Source organism: Macaca fascicularis, chromosome 19 (assembly GCF_037993035.2).
Source record: "Macaca fascicularis isolate 582-1 chromosome 19, T2T-MFA8v1.1".
NCBI lineage: Eukaryota > Metazoa > Chordata > Mammalia > Primates > Cercopithecidae > Macaca > Macaca fascicularis.
Genome location: NC_088393.1, coordinates 11,266,092 through 11,286,157, shown reverse-complemented (window position 1 = coordinate 11,286,157; position 20,066 = coordinate 11,266,092). Strand labels below are relative to the sequence as shown.

Genomic DNA, 20,066 nt, shown 5'->3' with positions numbered 1-20,066 from the left:
AGGCTACACCCGACCCAAGCGACCTCCCGCCCCGGCCCCAGGGCTGCGCACAAATCACTCGCGCCGCACGCGATTGGCCTGCTGCGCCGCCACTCGGGCACACTAGCCAATAAAAACGAGGCACAAGCCAATGGTTGAGTAAACCTTCCCCCTGAGGACCGTCTTGCTGGTTTATTGGACAAAAGAACCGTCACTGTTGTGCAAAAGCCAATAGCGGCAGAAAGCAAGTTGTCAAGAGAGGAAGGAGGTGTTTCAGAAAAAATGCACTTTGGCTCCGCCCATTGGCGAGGTTACACCATCTTATTGGCAGGCAGACGTGCCAGTCGACAATGTGGACCAATGATGTTAGGGATTGAGCTACTACCTAGTTCCCTAAGAATTTCCCATTGGTTCATATAAATATCACTTCGTTGCTCCAGCCAACCAGGCAAAAGAGGGCGGGGTGTAACATCCGAATCTTCACTATGATTGAGAACCATATCTGTCAATCAGAAAAACTCGCGTTCTTCCCCTGTGATTGTTGGATATCTGCAACAGTCTTCTGAAGTACAGGATAGGTCCCACCGTACTCGCTCAAGGGCGACACCTCGTGGTGGGATCCGATGTCTCGATTTTTGAGTTTCCTGGCTCTGGGGAAAACTACAAGTCCCAGAACGCATCTCAGTGCCCAGACTGCAAACCAACTCTGGGACCAGGGTCCCAATGCACTCTGTAAATGGGTAAGGCCAAGTCATTGCTTCCCAGAGACAGAACGCAGTAAAATCACTCCTCCTCCACGCCTTTGCAAATACTGTGCCCTTTCTGCTCACGCCCGATCTTGACGCCGCTAACGCTCCAAAGTTTTTTCCCCGGCTTCTTCAACTTTAGCAGAGCATGAATCTTTTTTTTTCTCTTTTTGAGACGGGGTTTCACTCTGTCACCCAGGCTAGAGTGCAGTGGCGCGATCTTGGCTCACTGCAACCTCTGCCTCCCCAGTTCAAGCAATTCTCCTGCCTCAGCCTCCCGAATAGCTGGGATTACAGGTGCACGCCACCACACCCAGCTAATTTTGTATTTTTAGTAGACAGAAAGGGTTTCACCATATTGGCCAGGCTGGTCTCGAACGCCTGGCCTCAAGTGATCTGCCCATCTTGGCCTCCCAAAGTGTTGGGATTACAGGCGTGAGTCACCGCGTCTAGCCAATGAATCTTCCTTTCCTAGAGACTGGGTCTTGCTCTGTTGCCCAGGCTGGAGTGCAGTAGTGGACTCATAGCTCAATTCAACAAGCACTTGGGCTCAAACGATCCTCCCGCCTCAGCGTCCCAAGTAGCTGGAACCACAGGCATGCCCTGAGTCAACTATGCCCAGCTAATTATTTTTATTTTATTTTTTATAGAGACAGGGTCTTGCTGTGTTGTCCAGGCTGGTCTCAAACTCCTGGGCCCAAACGACTGTCACAGACCAGCCTCCCAAAAGTGCTGGGATTACAGGTGTGAACCCCCCAACTGGCTTTGGATCTTTTTGAACACCCACTAAAACTCAACGAATCCTCTCCCCGTGAAAAGATACGCTATTTTGTAGGCAAAATTGGGGTTCTGGGAACTGGAACTCCTGACAATGGACAGAGACAAATAGGATTTGAAGTGTTTTGATCCCTCTGGAGACAAACAGGATTTGCATTGTTTTGATCCCTCTGGAGACAAATAGGCCAGAGACCAGGAAACCCAGTGAGGAAGCAGGAGCAGGTAAGTGCTCTGACCTGAGGCAGCACAAGAAGTTGGAGAAAGAGGAGGAGAGTGGTTCATGGCATTTGCCTGTTTTGTGACCCAAAACCCCAGGTCTCAAAGAAATAGACAAAAAGGGCCAGGTGCGGTGGCTCCTGCCTGTAATCCTAGCACTTTGGGAGGCTGAGGTGGTAGATCGCCTGAGGTCAGGTGTTTGAAACCAGCTTGGCTAATATGGTGAAACCCCGTTTCTACTAAAAATACAAAAAATTAGCCAGGCGTGGTGGTGCGTGCCTGTAATCCCAGCTACTCCAGAGGCTGAGGCAGGAGAATTGCTTGAACACAGGAGGTGGAAGTTGCAGTGAGCCGAGATCGCACCACTGCACTCCAGCCTGGGCAACAAGAGCAAAATTCCGTCTCAAAAACAAATAAACAAACAAACAAAAAACGTTGAGGAAACTCTTCATGTACTGAAGTATAAATAATATGAGATATACTAAGAGGAAAAAACAAGCAAGGTACAGAATTGTGTGTGAAGGATGCTGACATGCATGAAAACCATATGTACACATGGAAAATTGCTGGAAAATACACAAACTGATAAAAGCAGTTGCACTTTTGATGTGATTTGAATTGTGGATTATATACATGTATTACTTTTTCACTTTTTTTTTTTTTTTTTGAAACAAGAGTCTTGCTCTATTGCCCAGGCTGGAGTGCAGTGATGCAATCTCAGTTTACTGCAACCTCTGCCTCCCAGGTTCAGATGATTCTCCTGCCTCAGCCTCTCAAGTAGCTGGGACTACAGGTGCATGCCACCATACCGGCTAATTTTTGTGTTTTTAGTAGAGACGGGGTTTCACCATGTTGGCCAGGCAGGTCTCAAACTCCTAACCTCAGATGATCCACCCTCTTGGCCTCCCACAGTGCTTGGGATTGCAGGTGTGAGCCACTGAGCTTGGACTTTTTTTTCTTTTCTTTTTTTGAGATGGAGTCTTGCTCTGTCACCCAGGCTAGAGTATAGTAGTGCGATCTCGGCTTACTGCAACCTCTGAGTCCTGGCTTCAAGCGATTTTCCTGCCTCAGCCTCCAGAGTAGCTGGGATTACAGGCATGTGCCATCACGCCCAGCTACTTTTTGTATTTTTAGTAGAGATGGGGTTTCACCATGTTGGCCAGGCTGGTCTTGAACTCCTGACCTCATGATCTGCCCTCCTTGGCCTCCCAAAATGCTGGGATTACAGGTGTGAGCCACCACGCCCGACCTTTTTTTTTTTGAGATGGAGTCTCGCTGTCTCTCAGGGTGGAGTGCAGTGGTGCAATCTTGGCTCACTGCAACATCCATGTCCTGGGTTCAAGTGATTCTCCTGCCTCAGCCTCCAGAGTAGCTAGGACTACAAGCACGTGCTGCCACACCCAGCAAATTTTTGTATTTTTAGTAGAGATGGGATTTCACTGTGTTGGCCAGGCTGGTCTCAAACTCCTTGACCTCAAGTGATCCGCCCGCCCGATTGGCCTCCCAAAGTGCTGGGATTATAGGTGTAAGCCACTGCGCCTGGCCTACTTTTTCCATTTCAAAAACTTCATTTTTGAAGAGCACTGGTTTTTGTTTTTGAGACACAGTCTCACTCTGTTGCCCAGCCTGGAGTGCAGTGGTGCAATTGCGGCTCATTACAGCCTCAACCTCCTGAGCTTCAGCGATCCTCCCACCTCAGCTTCCTCAGTAGCTGGGAACACAGATGCACACCACCTGTATTTTTTGTAAAGATGGAGTTTTGTCATGTTGCCCGGGGGCTGGTGAAGATCACTAGTTCTGTAACTGATCATATCTGGCTTAGATCCTGGACCTGTTTATCTACTGATTACCATGGTCTGAATGTCTATAGACCAGCCCCTACCCGCTCACCCACCACACCAAGATTAATATGTGGAAACAGGATTCCCCAACATGATGGTAACTGGAGGTGGGGCCTTTGGAAGGCGATTAGGTGATTAGGTGAATGGGATTTGTGCCCTTACGTATTTTTTTTCTTTTCACAAACCTGCTGAGTGTCTCAGTGTGCCCTTATAAAAGAGACCCCAGAGAGCTGCCTTCCGCTACGTGAGATTAGAGAAAAGATCGCCATCTAGGAAGTTTGCCCTCAACAGACACTGAATCTGCTGGTACCTTGATCTTGAATTTCCCAGCCTCTAGAACTGTGATAAATCAATTTCTGTTGTTTATAGCCACCCAGTTGATGGTATTTTGTTATATATAGCAGCCAGAACGGACTAAGAAAGTGACAGTGACCATGTAACTTCATTCCTCTGCACCTCAGTGTCCTCCTCTGTAAAATGGAATACGACTGACTGTACATGCAACATTAAGTTGCAAGAATAATCAGCTTGATGATTATAGACCTGGCACTGTAGACAGCTCCAGATCGAGGCTACAGTGAGCCATGTTTGAACCAATGCACTCCAGCCTGGATGACAAAGCGAGACAGTCTCAAAAAAAAAAAAAAAAAAAGAGGCTGGGCACTGTGGTTCACGCCTGTAATCACGCTTTGGGAGGCCGAGGCAGGCAGATCACTTGAGGTCAGGAGTTTTTTTTTTTTTTTTTTTTTTTTTTTTTTTTTTGAGACAGAGTCTCGCTTAGTCGCCCAGGCTGGAGTGCAGTGGCGCGATCTCGGCTCACTGCAAGCTCCGCCTCCCGGGTTCACGCCATTCTCCTGCCTCAGCCTCCCGAGTAGCTGGGACTACAGGCGCCCGCCGCCTCGCCCGGCTAATTTTTTGCATTTTTAGTAGAGACGGGGTTTCACAGTGTTAGCCATGATGGTCTCGATCTCCTGACCTTGTGATCCGCCCGCCTCGGCCTCCCAAAGTGCTGGGATTACAGGCGTGAGCCACCGCGCCCGGCCTGAGGTCAGGAGTTTAAGACCAGTCTGGCCAACATGGTGAAATCCCATCTCTATTAAAAATACACAAATTAGCTGGGCATGGTGGCACACGCCTGTAGTCTCAGCTACTGGGGAGGCTGAGGCAGGAGAATCATTTGAACCTGGGAGGCAGAGGTTGCAGTGAGCAGAGATCCCACCACGGCACTCCAGCCTGGGTGACAGAGCGAGACTCAGTCTCAGAAAAAAAAAAAAAAAAAGGAAAAAAAAAAATAAGAGATTAAGCCTCATATCTATGAGTCAGACTAGGAGTGTATGCCTTAAAGTCAAGATACCATTTCTTTGATGGTGATGATCTTGGGCAAGTTCCCTCCCTTCTCTGGGCCTGCTTCCTCAGCTGCAAAAAAGGAGAGGCCAACAGTACCTCCCTCCAAGGTGGTTGGGGGGCCTGGGCCCCAGGAAGCAGGTGGCAGCTCTCACTCTAGGGGCACGCCCCACACGCTGGGCACTGGCAGGTGGTTTCCAGCTATCCGCTGCTGCCACAGTGATGTGTTATGATTGGTGACAAGGGGAGATATTCCACTGCAGTGACGCTCAGACCGAGAGGGGGACCCAGAGAGGCCACCTCCCCAAAAAGACACAGACACACTCTGTAAGTTACAATAAAAAAAAAACCTTCCAAAAAGAAATCCTCCAATATCTTCCGGCCCCTCCCTCCCTCTCTCCCTCCCTCTCCCAATGCCAGGTCAGCCCAGTGTGATTCCCACAGAGGCCAGAGCATCGGTGGCCCAGGTGGGACAGAGGGTGGGATCCCCGTACATGGTGCCCATGAAGTCCCGCACGAAGTCCGGAAAGCGCTTCTCCACAATGCTGGTGCGGACGGCGCTCATGAGCTGCAGCTGCGGGGAGGGGTGGTCAGCGTGGGGCATATGCACCTAGGACACCCCCACCCGCCCTGCCCCAGGCGCTGGCTCACCTGGTAGGCGATATTATGGACCGTGAGGTGGTGCAGTGCGGCCGTGTTGTCGCTGTGCAGCAGTGCGTGCAGGAAGGCGCGGCTGTGCCTGTCGAGCGGCAGGGGACAGCTCAGCACAGCCGGGCCCTGTCCCCTCCATGCCCTGCCCCAGCTCCCAGTACCATCCTGCCTACTTTTGGCACGTGGGGCAGGTGCACTCCGGGTTTATGGGGCCGAAGTCCTTCTCGAACACCTTCCTCCTCAACTGCAGGTTCCCAGTAGGCACCAGGGCAGAGCCAAAGCGCTGCGGGAAAGGAAGAGCGGGAAAGGGGGTCACCCAGGGCTTCATTCTCCCCATCCCCCCAACCCCTAACTTTGCCTCCCTAGTCCCCCACCCATCTCCCACCCTGACCTCCTTCTGCCAGAGCCTCACCGCTGTCCGTGTGGGGAAGACGCAGTCGAACATGTCACATCCAAGAGCCACGCAGACTACCAGATCAGTGGCATAGCTGGGGTTGCAGCCATGGCGGGAGGGGGCAAAGAACCTCAGGGGCTTCCCAGGACCCCTCCCAACCCTCACACTGCCCCAGACCGGGCCATATTCCCTCAGAATGGGACATATTCCCCAAGGGACAGCCATGTCTTCCTAGTCTCCTCAGATCAGAGCTGTGTCCGTTTCCCCCAAATGCCACCCCCCCAAGCAGAGCAGGGGGTCCCCAGGAATCCACTCCCCACAGGTAGGTCTCCGGCTCCCCTATCCACAACATACCCGACCCCCATCAGATATCGTGGCTTGTCCTTTGGCAGCCGAGAGGTGCTCAGCGCCACCATCCGCCAGAACTGCGACTTGCTCTCACCCCCACTCAGGCCCCCGATGGCGAAGCCAGGCACGTCCCGCTTGGTCATCTCTGAGGGTACAGGGTAAAGTGAGGGCTACAGAAGAGGAAATGTGCCTGGTCTACAATCCCAGAACAGACCCTGCCCAGACTTCCAGAGTCGCTCAGGGAGAGAGTCAGAGAGACAGACAGACAGATAGAGGCAGAGGCAGAGACGGAGACGGAGACGGAGAGGGAGATGGAGGAGAGGGTCCATCAGTCTGTCTGTCTGTCTAGGGGCTGGGACTGCTGCTGATCTCAGCTAACATTTATTGAGTGCCTGCTGTATGCAAGACCCTTTTCTTCAGTCCTCAGAAGAGGCACAGCCCACAGTCCCTCAGCTAAAACTGTTGGAAGCAGATGTGTTTCGGAATTTGGAATTTTCCGGATTTGAGAACAGTAAATGTCCCACATGCTGAGTAACAACAGCTGTCAGGTCAGGCGCAGTGGCTCACACCTGTAATCTCAGCACTGTGGGAGGCCGAGGCAAGCAGATCACTTGAAGTCTGGTGTTCAAGACCAATCTGGCCAACATGGTGAAACCCTGCCTCTACTAAAAACACGAGAAGTAGCCAGGCATGGTGGTGCATGCCTGTGGTCCCAGTTACTCAGAAGGCTGAGGCAGGAGAATCGCTTGAACCTGGGAGGCGGAGGTTGCAGTGAGCCAAGATCTCGCCACTGCACTCCAGCCTGGGCAACAGAGCGAGATTCTGTCTCAAAAAAGAAAGAAAGAAAAAGGACCAGGTGCAGTGGCTCACGCCTGTAATCCCAGCACTTTGGGAGGCCAAGGCAGGCAGATTAGAAGGTCAGGAGTTCGAAAGCAGGCTGACCAAGGTGGTGAAACCCTATCTCTACTAAAATATAAAAATTAGCTGGGCATGGCCGGGCACGGTGGCTCACGCCTGTAATCCCAGCACTTTGGGAGGCCGAGACGGGCGGATCACGAGGTCAGGAGATCAAGACCGTTCTGGCTCACACGGTGAAACCCCATCTCTACTAAAAACACAAAAAATTAGCCAGGCATGGTCGCGGGCACCTGTAGTCCCAGCTACTCAGGAGGCTGACGCAGGAGAATGGTGTGAACCCGGGAGGCGGAGCTCGCAGTGAGCCAAGATCGCGCCACTGCACTCCAGCCAGGGCGACAGAGCAAAACTCCATCTCAAAAAAAAAAAAAAAAAAAAATTAGTCCAGCGTGGTGATGGGTACCTGTAGTCCCAGCTACGCAGGAGACTGAGGCAGGATAATCGCTTGAACCCGGGAGGCAGAGGTTGCGGTGAGCTGACATCACCCCACTGCACTCCAGCCTGGGCGACAGAGCGAGATTCCATCTCAAAAATAAAACAAAACAACAACAAAAAAACACCCCCAAAAAACACCCAATAGCCTGTCATCAAACACTGTAATATTTGTGCAACAAGATATGTGAAGACTTGGTGGGGGAAGGGGAGTGAGAGCATTAGGACAAATACATAACACATGCAGGGCTTAAAACCTAGATGACCACCATGGCACATATACAGCTATGTAACAAACCTGCACGTTCTGTACATGTATTCCAGAACTTAAATTTTTTTTTTTTTTTGAGACAGAGTCTCGCTCTGTTGCCCAGGCTGGAGTGCAGTGGCCGGATCTCAGCTCACTGCAAGCTCCGCCTCCCAGGTTTACGTCATTCTCCTGCCTCAGCCTCCTGAGTAGCTGGGACTACAGGCGCCCGCCACCTCGCCCGGCAACTTTTTTGTATTTTTTAGTACAGACGGGGTTTCACCGTGTTAGCCAGGATGGTCTCGATCTCCTGACCTCGTGATCCACCCGTCTCGGCCTCCCAAAGTGCTGGGATTACAGGCTTGAGCCACCGCACCCGGCCTTTTTTTTTTTTTTTTTTTTGAGATGGAGTTTTACTCTTGTTGCCCAGGCTGGAGTGCAGTGGCGTGATCTTGGCTCACTTCAACCTTCGCCTCCCGGATTCACGTGATTCTCCTGCCTCAGCCCCCTGAGTAGCTGGGATTACAGTAGCCTGCCACCATGCGCGGCTAATTTTCTGTATTTTTAATAGAGACAGGGTTCCGCCATGTTGGGCAGGTTGGTCTCGAACTTCTGACCTCAGGGGATCCGCCCACCTCGGCCTCCCAAAATGCTGGGATTACAGGCATGAGCCACCACACCCGGCCAAAGTAAAATTTTATTTTTTTTTTTTTTTTTTTTTTTTTTTTTTTTTTTTTTTGAGACGGAGTCTCGCTCTGTCGCCCAGGCTGGAGTGCAGTGGCGCAATCTCGGCTCACTGCAAGCTCCGTCTCCCGGGTTCACGCCATTCTCCTGCCTCAGCCTCCCGAGTAGCTGGGACTACAGGCGCCCGCCCCTGCGCCCGGCTAATTTTTTCTATTTTTAGTAGAGACGGGGTTTCACCATGGTCTCGATCTCCTGACCTTGTGATCCGCCCACCTCGGCCTCCCAAAGTGCTGGGATTACAGGCGTGAGCCACCACGCCCGGCCCAAAGTAAAATTTTAAAAATAAAAATAGGCTGGGAGCGTGGCTCACGTCTGTAATCCTAGCACTTTGGGAGGCCACAGCGGGTGGATCATGAGGTCAGTAGTTAGAGACCAGTCTGGCCAACATGGTGAAACCCTGTCTCTACTAAAAATACAAAAATTAGCCAGGCATGGTGGTGGGTGCCTGTAATCCCAGCTACTCGGGAGGCTGAAGCAGGAGAATCGCTTGAAACCAGAAGGCAGAGGTTGCAGTGAGCCGAGATGGCGCCACTGTACTCCAGCGTAGACAACAAGAACGAAATTCCATCTTGAAAAGTAAAAAATAGGCCGGGCGCGGTGGCTCAAGCCTGTAATCACAGCACTTTGGGAGGCTGAGACGGGCGGATCACGAGGTCAGGAGATCAAGACCATCCTGGCTAACACGGTGAAACCCTGTCCCTACTAAAAAATACAAAAAAAACTGGCCGGGCGAGGTGATGTGCGCCTGTAGTCCCAGCTACTCAGAAGGCTGAGGCAGGAGAATGATGTGAACCCGGGAGGCAGAGCTCGCAGTGAGCTGAGATCCGGCCACTGCACTCCAGCCTGGGCGACAGAGCGAGACTCCATCTCAAAAACAAAAGGAAAAAATAAATAAAAATAAAAATATGTGAAGACTTATAACAACTGGGATAAAAAATGAGAGATCCAGGTTAGCGATGCAATGAGTTGCAAATTTTTTAGGGCATTCTAAGTTTTTTCTTTTTTCTTTTTTTTTTTTTTTTTGAGACAGGGTCTCACTGTGTTGCCCAGACTGCAGTACAGTGGTGTCATCATAGCTCACTGCAGCCACCAACCTCTGGGCTCAAGTGATCCTCCCTCCTCAGCCTCCCAAGTATCTAGGATCACAGGCATGCACTCCCATGCTTGCGTGCTAATTTTCTTTTTTTCTTTTTTTTTTTGAGACAGATTCTTGCCCTGTCGCCCAGGCTGGAGTGCAGTGACATGATCTCAGCTCACTGTAACCTCCACCTCCTGGGTTCAAGCTCTCAGCCTCCTGAGTAGCTAGGATTACAGGTACCCAGCACCATGCCTGGCGAATTTTTGTATTTTTAGTAGAGACGGGGTTTCACCATGCTGGTCAGGCTGGTCTCGAACTCCTGGCCTCGTGATCTGCCCGCCTTGGCCTCAAAGTACTGGGATTACAGGCGTGAGCCAGCGCACCTGGCCCAATTCTCTTTTTTTAGAGACAGGATCTCGCTATGTCGCCCAGACTGGTCTCAAACACCTGGCCGCGAGCAATCCGCTTGCCATGGCCTCCTAAAGTGCTGGGATTCCAGTGTGAGCTATGGCACCAGGCCAATGTTCTGGATTTTAGACTTTCGCTCTGAGGACCTGGATGACAGAGAAGGGGCTGCAGAATTGTACTATTGTTCAACTTGCCTGAAACAAGAAGAAACTGGGGCCTGCAGGGCTTAAACCACTAGTCCAAGGCCACATATGCCAAAGGCTGGATTCAAACCTGGGTCTGGCCTCCAGGCCAGACTGCACTCCAGCTCACTGCACTCCAGCATGAGCAACAGAGTAAGACCCTGTCTCAAAAATAAATAAATAGGACGGGCACGGTGGCTCACGCCTGTAATCCCAGCACTTTGGGAAGCCAAGGTGGGTGGATCACAAAGTCAGGAGTTTGAGACCAGCCTGGCCAATATGGTGAAACCCCGTCTCTACTAAAAATACAAAAATTAGCCGGGCGTGGTGGCAGGCGCCTGTAGTCCCAGCTACTCAGGAGGCTGGGGCAGGAGAATGGCGTAAACCCGGGAGGCGGAGGTTGCAGTGAGCCGAGATCGCGCCACTGCACTCCAGCCTGGGCGACAGTGGAAGACTCCATCTTAAAAAAAAAAAAAAGGAAAATAAATAAATAAATAAATAGGCTGGGTGAGGTAGCTCATGACTATAATCCCAGCACTTTGGGAGGTCGAGGAGGGTGCATCACCTGAGACTCCATCTCAAAAATAAAACGAAAACAAACAAACAAAAAAACCAGAAGACTATTAACTACTGGAATCACGGCCATTCTCTCAATACATTCTACTGCACATGGCCTGAGAGCCTTCGCTTCGGCTATTTTTTCTAGCACAGTGCCCTTCCACCCATTAGCAATCCAGTTCCACCATGTGCCAAGCCCATGTGGGGACCTCCTCGATGGCCAAGCCCTGGGTCTGCCAGCGCACGGCTCTACCTTCAAGGCAGGTGGCCCGGAGATCTGCGTCCAGCCCACCCTGGATAATGGCGAAGAGGTTCTGCTTGTCCGGCTGCTGATGGGCTGCAATGCACCGGTCCAGCCAGCGGATTGACCTGCAACAGGGCCCCAGTCACAAGCCCCAGGGGCCTGGTGAGGGGGTAGGAGACAAGGCTACAGGGACCAGGATCCCCTCCCCCCACACATCCCCCACATGCACACAGCATGTACACACCTGTACATGGCCTCCTCCACACGTGGCCCAGTCACGGTGCTGCTGACCACGTCATCCAGCTGCATGATGATGTCCGAGCCTGATGGTGAGATGGGGGCAACATCACTGGGAAAGCCCGCAGTGCTTGGGGAAAGCCTCCTATCACACGGGTTCAAGTTGGACTTCCCCAAGAGCATCCCCCCATTCCCCGTCTTGCTAACTCCCACGTGGCTTTCCCAGTCTGTTCATACAACAGCCAGAAGGAGCTTTACAAAATGTGCGTTTGTTCCTGTCTCTCCCCAGCTTAAAATCCTATCCTGTTACACAAAATAAAATCCTAAAATGTACAAAGGGGGCCGGGCGCGGTGGCTCAAGCCTGTAATCCCAGCACTTTGGGAGGCCGAGACGGGCGAATCACGAGGTCAGGAGATCGAGACCATCCTGGCTAACATGGTGAAACCCCGTCTCTAATAAAAAATACAAAAAAAAAAAAAAAAAACTAGCCGGGCGAGGTGGTGGGCGCCTGTAGTCCCAGCTACTCGGGAGGCTGAGGCAGGAGAATGGCGTAAACCCGGGAGGCGGAGCTTGCAGTGAGCTGAGATCCGGCCACTGCACTCCAGCCTGGGAGACAGAGCGAAACTCCGCCTCAAAAAAAAAAAAAAAAAAAAATGTACAAAGGGATTCCTTGCTATGTGGCGTGCCACAGCAAGACCAGGAAACCAAACTTCCATCAGCAGGGCTCTGCTGGCTGGGCGCGGTGACTAGGCCTATAATCCCAGCAATTGGGACACCGAGGCAGGCAGACTATCTGAGGTCAGCAGTTCAAGACCAGCCTGGCCAACATGGTGAAACCCCATCTCTCCTAAAAACACAAAAATCAGCCAGGTGTGATGGCGCGTGCCTGTAGTCCCAGGGCTTGGAAGGCAGAGACAGGAGAATCGCGTGAATCTGGGAGACGGAGGTTGTAGTGAGCCAAGACTGTGCCACTGCACTTCAGCCTGGATGACAGATCAAGGCTGTGTCAAAAAAAAAAAAAAAAAAAAAAGATTAAAAAAAAAAGCCAGGTGCAGTGGCTCACGCCTGTCATCCCAGCACTTTGGAAGGCTGACCCAGGTGGATCATTTGAGGTCAGGAGTTCGAGACCAGCCTGGCCAACGTGGTGAAACCCCATCTCTACCAAAAATACAAAAATTAGCAGGACGTGGTGGTGTATGCCTGTAATCCCAGCTACTCAAGAGGCTGAGGCAGGATAATCGCTTGAACCCAGGAGGCGGAGGTTGCAGTGAGCCGAAATCACACCACTGTACTCCAGCCTGGGCAACAGAGCGAGACGCAGTCTCAAAAAGAAACATAAAATAAAGTGCTAAGATTATAGGCATGAGTCACTGCGCACAGCATAGTGGTTTAGTGACATAAAATGAAACCTGATGACCTATAATCCACACACTTTGGAAGGCCCAGGCAGAAGGATCACTTGAGCCCAGGAGTTCGAGACCGGCCTGGGCAACACAGAGAGACCCTATCTCCATTATTAAGAAAATACTCGGGAGGCTGAGGCAGGAGAATGGAGTAAACCCGGGAGGCGGAGCTTGCAGCGAGCTGAGATCCGGCCACTGCACTCCAGCCTGGGCGACAGAGCGAGACTCCGTCTCAAAAAAAAAAAAAAAAAGGCCGGGCGCGGTGGCTCACGCCTGTAATCCCAGCACTTTGGGAGGCCGAGGCGGGCGGATCACAAGGTCAGGAGATCGAGACCACGGTGAAACCCCGTCTCTACTAAAAATACAAAAAATTAGCCGGGCGCGGTTGTGGGCGCCTGTAGTCCCAGCTACTCGGGAGGCTGAGGCAGGAGAATGGCGTGAACCCGGGAGGCGGAGCTTGCAGTGAGCCGAGATCGCGCCACTGCACTCCAGCCTGGGCTGGGCGACAGAGCGAGACTCCGTCTCAAAAAAAAAAAAAAGAAAATAAACAGGCCAGGCACAGTGGCTCAAGCCTGTAATCCCAGCACTTTGGGAGGCCAAGACGGGCAGATCACGAGGTCAGGAGATCAAGACCATCCTGGCTAACACGGTGAAACCCCGTCTCTACTAAAAAATACAAAAAACTAGCAGGGCAAGGTGGCAGGCGCCTATAGTCCCAGCTACTCGGGAGGCTGAGGCAGGAGAATGGAGTAAACCCGGGAGGCGGAGCTTGCAGTGAGCTGAGATCCGGCCACTGCACTCCAGCCTGGGCGACAGAGCGAGACTCCGTCTGAAAAAAAAAAAAAAAAAGAAAATAAACAGGCCAGGCACAGTGGCTCAAGCCTGTAATCCCAGCACTTTGGGAGGCCAAGACGGGCAGATCACGAGGTCAGGAGATCAAGACCATCCTGGCTAACACAGTGAAACCCCGTCTCTACTAAAAAATACAAAAAACTAGCAGGGCAAGGTGGCAGGCGCCTATAGTCCCAGCTACTCGGGAGGCTGAAGCAGGAGAATGGTGTGAATCTGGGAGGCGGAGCTTGCAGTGAGCCGAGATCCGGCCACTGCACTCCAGCCTGGGTGACACAGCGAGACTCCGTCTCAAAAAAAAAGAAAAAAAAAGAAAATAAACAGATGAAACAAATTAAAATAAAAAAGAACAGGCCAGGCGTGGTGGCTTGCGCCTGTAATCCCAGCGCTTTGGGAGGCCAAGGTGGGCCAATCACTTGAGATCAGGAGTTCCAGACCACCCTGGCCAACATGGTAAAACTCTGTCTCTATGACAAACACAAAAATTAGCCGGACATGGTGGCGTGCACCTGAAGTCCCAGCTACTCAGGAGGCTGAGGCAGGAGAATTGCTTGAACCCGGGAAGCAGAGGTTGCAATGAGCCGAGATCACGCCACAGTACTCTAGTCTGGGTGACAGCAAGATTCGGTCTCAAAAAAGAAAAAAAGGGGCCAGGCACGGTGGCTCACACCTGTAATTCCAGCACTTTGGGAGGCCAAGGACCAGCCTGGCCAACATGGTGAAACCCCATCTCTACTAAAAATATAAAAACTAGCCGAGTGTGGTGGTGGGCGCCTGTAATCCCAGCTACTCGGGAGGCTGAGGCAGGAGAATTGCTTGAACCCAGAAGACAAAGGCTGCAGCCAACACAGTGCCACTGCACTCCGGCCTTGGCAAAAGAGACTCTGTCTCAAAAAAAAAAAGAAACAAGAAAAAATGGGCGGGGCGTGGCGGCTCATGCCTGTAATCCCAGCACTTTGAGAGGCCGAGGTGGGTGGATCACGAGGTCAGGAGATCGAGACCATCCTGGCAAACATGGCGAAACCCCATCTCTACTAAAAATACAAAAAAAATTAGCCGGGTGTGGTGGCAGGCACCTGTAGTCCCAGCTACTCGGGAGGCTGAGGCAGGAGAATGGCGTGAACCCAGAAGGCGGAGCTTACAGTTAGCTGAAATGGTGCCACTGCACTCCAGCCTGGGCAACAGAGCAAGATGCCATCTCAAAAAAAAAAAAAGAAAGAAAGAAAAAATGGGAGCCGGGCGCGTTGGCTCACGCCTGTAATCCCAGCACTTTGGGAGGCCGAGGCGGGCAGATCGCTTGAGGTCAGGATTGAGACCAGCCTGGCCAACATGGTGAAACCCTGTCTCTACTAAAAATACAAAAAACTAGCTGGGCGTGGTGGCGTGCACCTGTAATCCCAGCTACTTAGGGGGCTGAGGAGAATTGCTTGAGGCCAGGAGGCAGAGGTTGCAGTGACCTGAGATTGTGCCACTGTACTCTAGCCAGGGTGACAGAGTGACACTCTGTCATTTTTTTTTTTTTTTTTTTTTTTTTTTTTGAGACGGAGTCTCGCTCTGCCGCCCAGGCTGGAGTGCAGTGGCCGGATCTCAGCTCACTGCAAGCTCCGCCTCCCGGGTTCACGCCATTCTCCTGCCTCAGCCTCCCGAGTAGCTGGGACTACAGGCGCCCGCCACCTCGCCCGGCTAGTTTTTTGTATTTTTTAGTAGAGACGGGGTTTCACCGTGTTAGCCAGGATGGTCTCGATCTCCTGACCTCGTGATCCGCCCGTCTCGGCCTCCCAAAGTGCTGGGATTACAGGCTTGAGCCACCGTGCCCGGCCTTGACACTCTGTCTTAAAATAATAACTAAAAAGGCCGGGCGCGGTGGCTCACGCCTGTAATCCCAGCACTTTGGGAGGCCGAGGCGGGCGGATCACAAGGTAGGAGATCGAGACCACGGTGAAACCCTGTCTCTACTAAAAATACAAAAAATTAGCCGGGCGCGGTTGTGGGCGCCTGTAGTCCCAGATACTCAGGAGGCTGAGCCAGGAGAATGGCCGGAACCCGGGAGGCGGAGCTTGCAGTGAGCCGAGATCGCAACACTGCACTCCAGCCTGGGCGACAGCGGGAGACTCCGTCTCCAAAAAAATAAATAAATAAATAAAATAATAATAATTAATAAAAATAAATAAACATAAAAAAATAAACTTACAGGCCAGGCACGGTGGCTCACGCCTGTAATCCCAGCACTTTGGGGGGCCAAGATGGGTAGATCACTTGAGGTCAGGAGTTTGTAACCAGCCTAGTCAACATGGTGAAACCCCATCTCTACAGAAAATACAAAAATTAGCTGGGTGTGGTAGCGGGCACTTGTAATCCCAGCTACTCGGGAGGCTAAGGTAGGAGAATTGCTTGAACCAGGAGGCAGCTGTTGCAGTGAGTCGTGATTGCACCTAGGCCTCCCAAAGTGCTGGGATTACAGGCAAGAGCCACTGCACCCAGCCTGGGGCTTCTTTTCTAATACGGGCTTTTGTTATAGGGGCGTCAGTCATGAATCTAAGAAGAAAAAATATTTCTTCCTCCCTACAGCATCAATTTATTAGAATGATGAGGGGAAGAGAGGTGTTGACCCTGTGTTGCCGTGGTTCTTTACAAGGTTGAGAAAATGTTAACTGTCTTTATCAAGAAATGGGGATACTGGGCCGGGTGTAGTGGCTCACACCTATAATCCCAGAACTCTGGGAGGCTGAAGCAGGTGAATCACCTGAGGTTAGGAGTTTGAGACCAGCCTGGCCAACATAGTGAAACCCCGTCTCTACGAAAAATACAAAAACTGGCCGGGCGCGGTGGCTCAAGCCTGTAATCCCAGCACTTTGGGAGGCCGAGACGGGCGGATCACGAGGTCAGGAGTTCGAGACCATCCTGGCTAACACGGTGAAACCCCGTCTCTACTAAAAAATACAAAAAACTAGCCGGGCGAGGTGGTGGGCGCCTGTAGTCCCGGCTACTCGGGAGGCTGAGGCAGGAGAATGGTGTAAAAACCCGGGAGGCGGAGCTTGCAGTGAGCTGAGATCCGGCCACTGCAATCCACCCTGGGCGACATAGCGAGACTCCGTCTCAAAAAAAAAAAAAAAAAAAAAAAAAAAAGAAAAATACAAAAACTAGCTGGGCATAGCGGCAAGCAGTTGTAATTCCAGCTACTCAGCAGGCTGAGGCAGGAGAATCACTCAAACCCAGGAGGTGGAGGTTGCAGTGAGCAGAGATCACACCATTGCACTCCAGCCTGTGTGACTCTGTCTCAAAAAAAAAAAAAAAGGCCCGGCGTGGTGGCTCACGCCTGTAATCCCAGCACTTTGGGAGGCCGAGGCAGGTGGATCACCTGAACTCAGGAGTTTGAGACTAGCCTGACCAACATGGAGAAACCCCACCTCTACTAAAAATACAAAATTAGCCAAGCGTTGTGGCGCACGCCTGTAATCCCAGCTATTTGGGAGGCTGAGTCAGGAGAATCGCTTGAACCTGGGAGGCAGAGGTTGCAGTGAGCCGAGATCGCACCACTGTACTCCAGCCTGGGCAACAAGAGCGAAACTCCTCCTCAAAAAAAAAAAAAAGGAAGGATATTGAGGATATGGGAGGAGCCTAATGCCTCCCCAATCCTCTTGTTGCCACCATTATTTCAACAGGTATTTGTTTTTTGTTTTTTGTTTTTTTTTTTTTTTCTTTTTTTTTTTTGAGGCGGAGTCTCACTCTGTCGCCCAGGCTGGAGTGCAGTGGCACGATCTCGGCTCACTGCAAGCTCCGCCTCCCGGGTTCCCGCCATTCTCCTGCCTCAGCCTCCCGAGTAGCTGGGACTACAGGCGCGGCCACCACGCCCGGCTAATTTTTTTGTATTTTTAGTGGAGACGGGGTTTCATTGTGTTAACCAGGATGGTCTCGATCTCCTGACCTCGTGATCCGCCCGTCTCGGCCTCCCAAAGTGCTGGGATTACAGGCTTGAGCCACCGCGCCCGGCCCGCACAACAGGTATTTGTACAATTAATTTGTTTTTTGTTTTTTTTTTTTTTTTGAGACAGAGTCTCACTCTGTCGCCCAGGCTGGAGTGCAGTGGCGCGATCTCGGCTCACTGCAAGCTTCGCCTCCCGGGTTCACGCCATTCTCCTGCCTCAGCCTCCCGAGTAGCTGGGACTACAGGCGCCCACAACCGCGCCCGGCTAATTTTTTGTATTTTTAGTAGAGACGGGGTTTCACCGTGGTCTCGATCTCCTGACCTTGTGATCCGCCCGCCTCGGCCTCCCAAAGTGCTGGGATTACAGGCGTGAGCACCCGGCCAATTTGTTTTTTAAATTTATTTTTTTGGTAGAGACAGGGTCTCCCTGTATTGCCCAAGCTGGTCTCCAACTCCCGGCCTCAAGTGATCTTCCCACCTCAGTTTCCCAAATTGCTGGGATTACAGGCATGAGCTTCTACATCCAGTCTTAATTTGCTGAGAGAAAAATTGCAATAATAATACTTAAGCTACTACATGGCTGGCATGGAGATTTACGACATCATCTCATATGTACTTGTCAACAATTCTACCAAAGACCTGCTACTATTTACCCCCGCTTTGAGTTGGTTCAACTGAAGCTCTGCCAGGAGTGACCTGCTCAAAGCCACACAACACCTAAAGAACAGGCCCTGTGTCACCTTCACCCCCTGACAGACAGGGTAAGGGGGCGGCTCCCCAGGGTCCTCTCACCCAGCGCGTTCTGGATCTGCACGGATTTCTCCGGGCTCAGCAGGGTCTCACTGCCGTCGTAGGGAGAGCGGAAGCGGACGCCCTCCTCCGTCACCTCGGACAGAGACACCAGTGACACCATCTGGAAACCGCCGCTGTCCTAAGGGAAACCCCACCGCAAGGCTGTCAGGGGGTGGAGATGGGGGACCCCTCACTCCAGAGAAGCGCCCTAGGACGCCGGCTCTCTCCTCAGCTCACCGTTAGCAGATTATGTGGCCAATTCATGAAGCCGTGGAGACCGTTGGCTTTCTGGATCAGTTCGGGTCCCTGGGTTGATAGAAGAAAGTGTCAGGTTAGGGGTGACAGCGTCCCTGGGGGCCCTTCTTGAGAGACAGAGCTGGCCAGCTTTAGTCCCCGCTGCTCTTTCACGCCCAGCACAAGGCCTGGTCATGGGGGGGCGCTCAATACGGCTGGTCGATTGACTTTGGGAGGAGTGTCCGGGCCTGGAAGACGCTCCATGGCTCCCCACGCCTCGCCGCCTCCCCGCGCGGGCAGAGCCCACCCACCGGCCTTAGACCCAGATGGTAGGTATTGCCCAGGCAGATGCGGCAACCCAGAGCGTCCAGCTGCTCTGTCGTGATGCCCTTCATGGTGGCCTGCGTGCCCACTGGCATGAACACAGGAGTTGCCACTGTCCCATGAGGCAGCCGCAGCTCGCCTGCCCGGGCCCTGGAGCGGCTGCATTCGGCCACCAGCCGCATGATCCGTGGGGCCGACTCCAGGGAAGCCTGGGTGGCTACTCCCGCCATCTTGACTGTCGAGACCACGTGGGCCGTACCACACAGTGGGCGGCGCCATGTTGGCTGCTGTCACGTGACAGCGCGACCCCGTTCTGGAGCACGGGAAAGCGTCGGGGGACCATGGCAACGGATTTGAACCCCTGGTCCTGGCTGGGCGCCCACTTAATTCCTACCCGCAACACGCTAAAGCGAAGAATCAAAATTGCGCTGGGAACGAATCCCATCCCTAGCACTTTCGAGCTACAATCAGAGAATCTCTTAGCCATAATTTTCTCTTGCATAAAATGTGGCGAATTACAGCATCTCGGCATAAAGACGTTTTAAGGATTGAATAAAAATGATGTATAGATCTTTACAGAGTGCTTGGCCCAGGCTGCAGTGAGTTATTGGTGGCGCTTTTGTTGCATCTTGTTCATTGCTTTGTACCAAGAGATTAGTACAGGACCTAGCACATATTAAGGGTTCAGTTAGCATTAGTTTATTCAATAAAAGAAGGAGGCTGGGTGCAGTGGCTCACGCCTGTAATCCCATCAATTTGGGAGGCCAAGGCGGTAAATCAGTTGAGCCCAGAGGTTCGGGACCAGCCTGGGCAAAATAATGAGACTTCGTCTCTACCAACGAAACAAACAAAAAATTTAGCCCGGCACGCTGGCGCCCTCTGTAGTCTGAGCTACTTGGGAGGCTGAAGCGAAAAGATCACTTGAACCCAGGAGACAGATGAGGCCGTGAGCTGTGATCATGCCAGTGCACTACAGCCTGGGCGACACAGTGAGACCTCCTCTCAAAAAATATAAAAATTAAATAAGGAATCCCAGATTTATAGAAGAGGCTAAGGCTCAGAACCTGGCCACAATTATTCTTTCATTCATTCAGTGTATACCTATATATACATACCCGACTAGCGCCAGACTCTATGCAGCAAGGGGAGGAAGGGTCGCAGATTTATTGAGTGGTGGTTGTGTTCCATTTATAATAA

At 52.0% G+C, this 20,066-nt stretch overlaps 1 protein-coding gene across 3 annotated transcripts; it reads right to left on the bottom strand.

The window, feature by feature from the left end:
• Positions 1-5,231: 5,231 nt before the first annotated feature.
• QTRT1 (queuine tRNA-ribosyltransferase catalytic subunit 1) lies at positions 5,232-19,109 on the bottom strand. Of its 3 annotated transcripts, none has more exons than XR_012428388.1 (10): positions 18,857-19,109; positions 18,549-18,617; positions 18,312-18,450; positions 11,349-11,427; positions 11,114-11,263; positions 6,303-6,441; positions 5,967-6,042; positions 5,728-5,837; positions 5,555-5,642; positions 5,232-5,477 (listed from the first exon to the last, which is right to left on the bottom strand). XR_012428388.1 is itself a non-coding variant. In XM_045378497.2 (10 exons), the coding sequence occupies exons 1-10, from the start codon at positions 19,097-19,099 to the stop codon at positions 5,325-5,327; spliced, it is 1,212 nt and encodes a 403-aa protein (XP_045234432.2). In that variant the 5' UTR covers positions 19,100-19,109; the 3' UTR covers positions 5,232-5,324. The 3 variants fall into 3 exon arrangements, 2 of the variants coding, with proteins under 2 accessions (XP_045234432.2, XP_073882003.1); XM_045378497.2 differs by having other exon boundaries at positions 11,114-11,229; XM_074025902.1 differs by lacking the exon at positions 18,312-18,450 and having other exon boundaries at positions 11,114-11,229.
• Between the last annotated feature and the right edge of the window lie 957 nt (positions 19,110-20,066).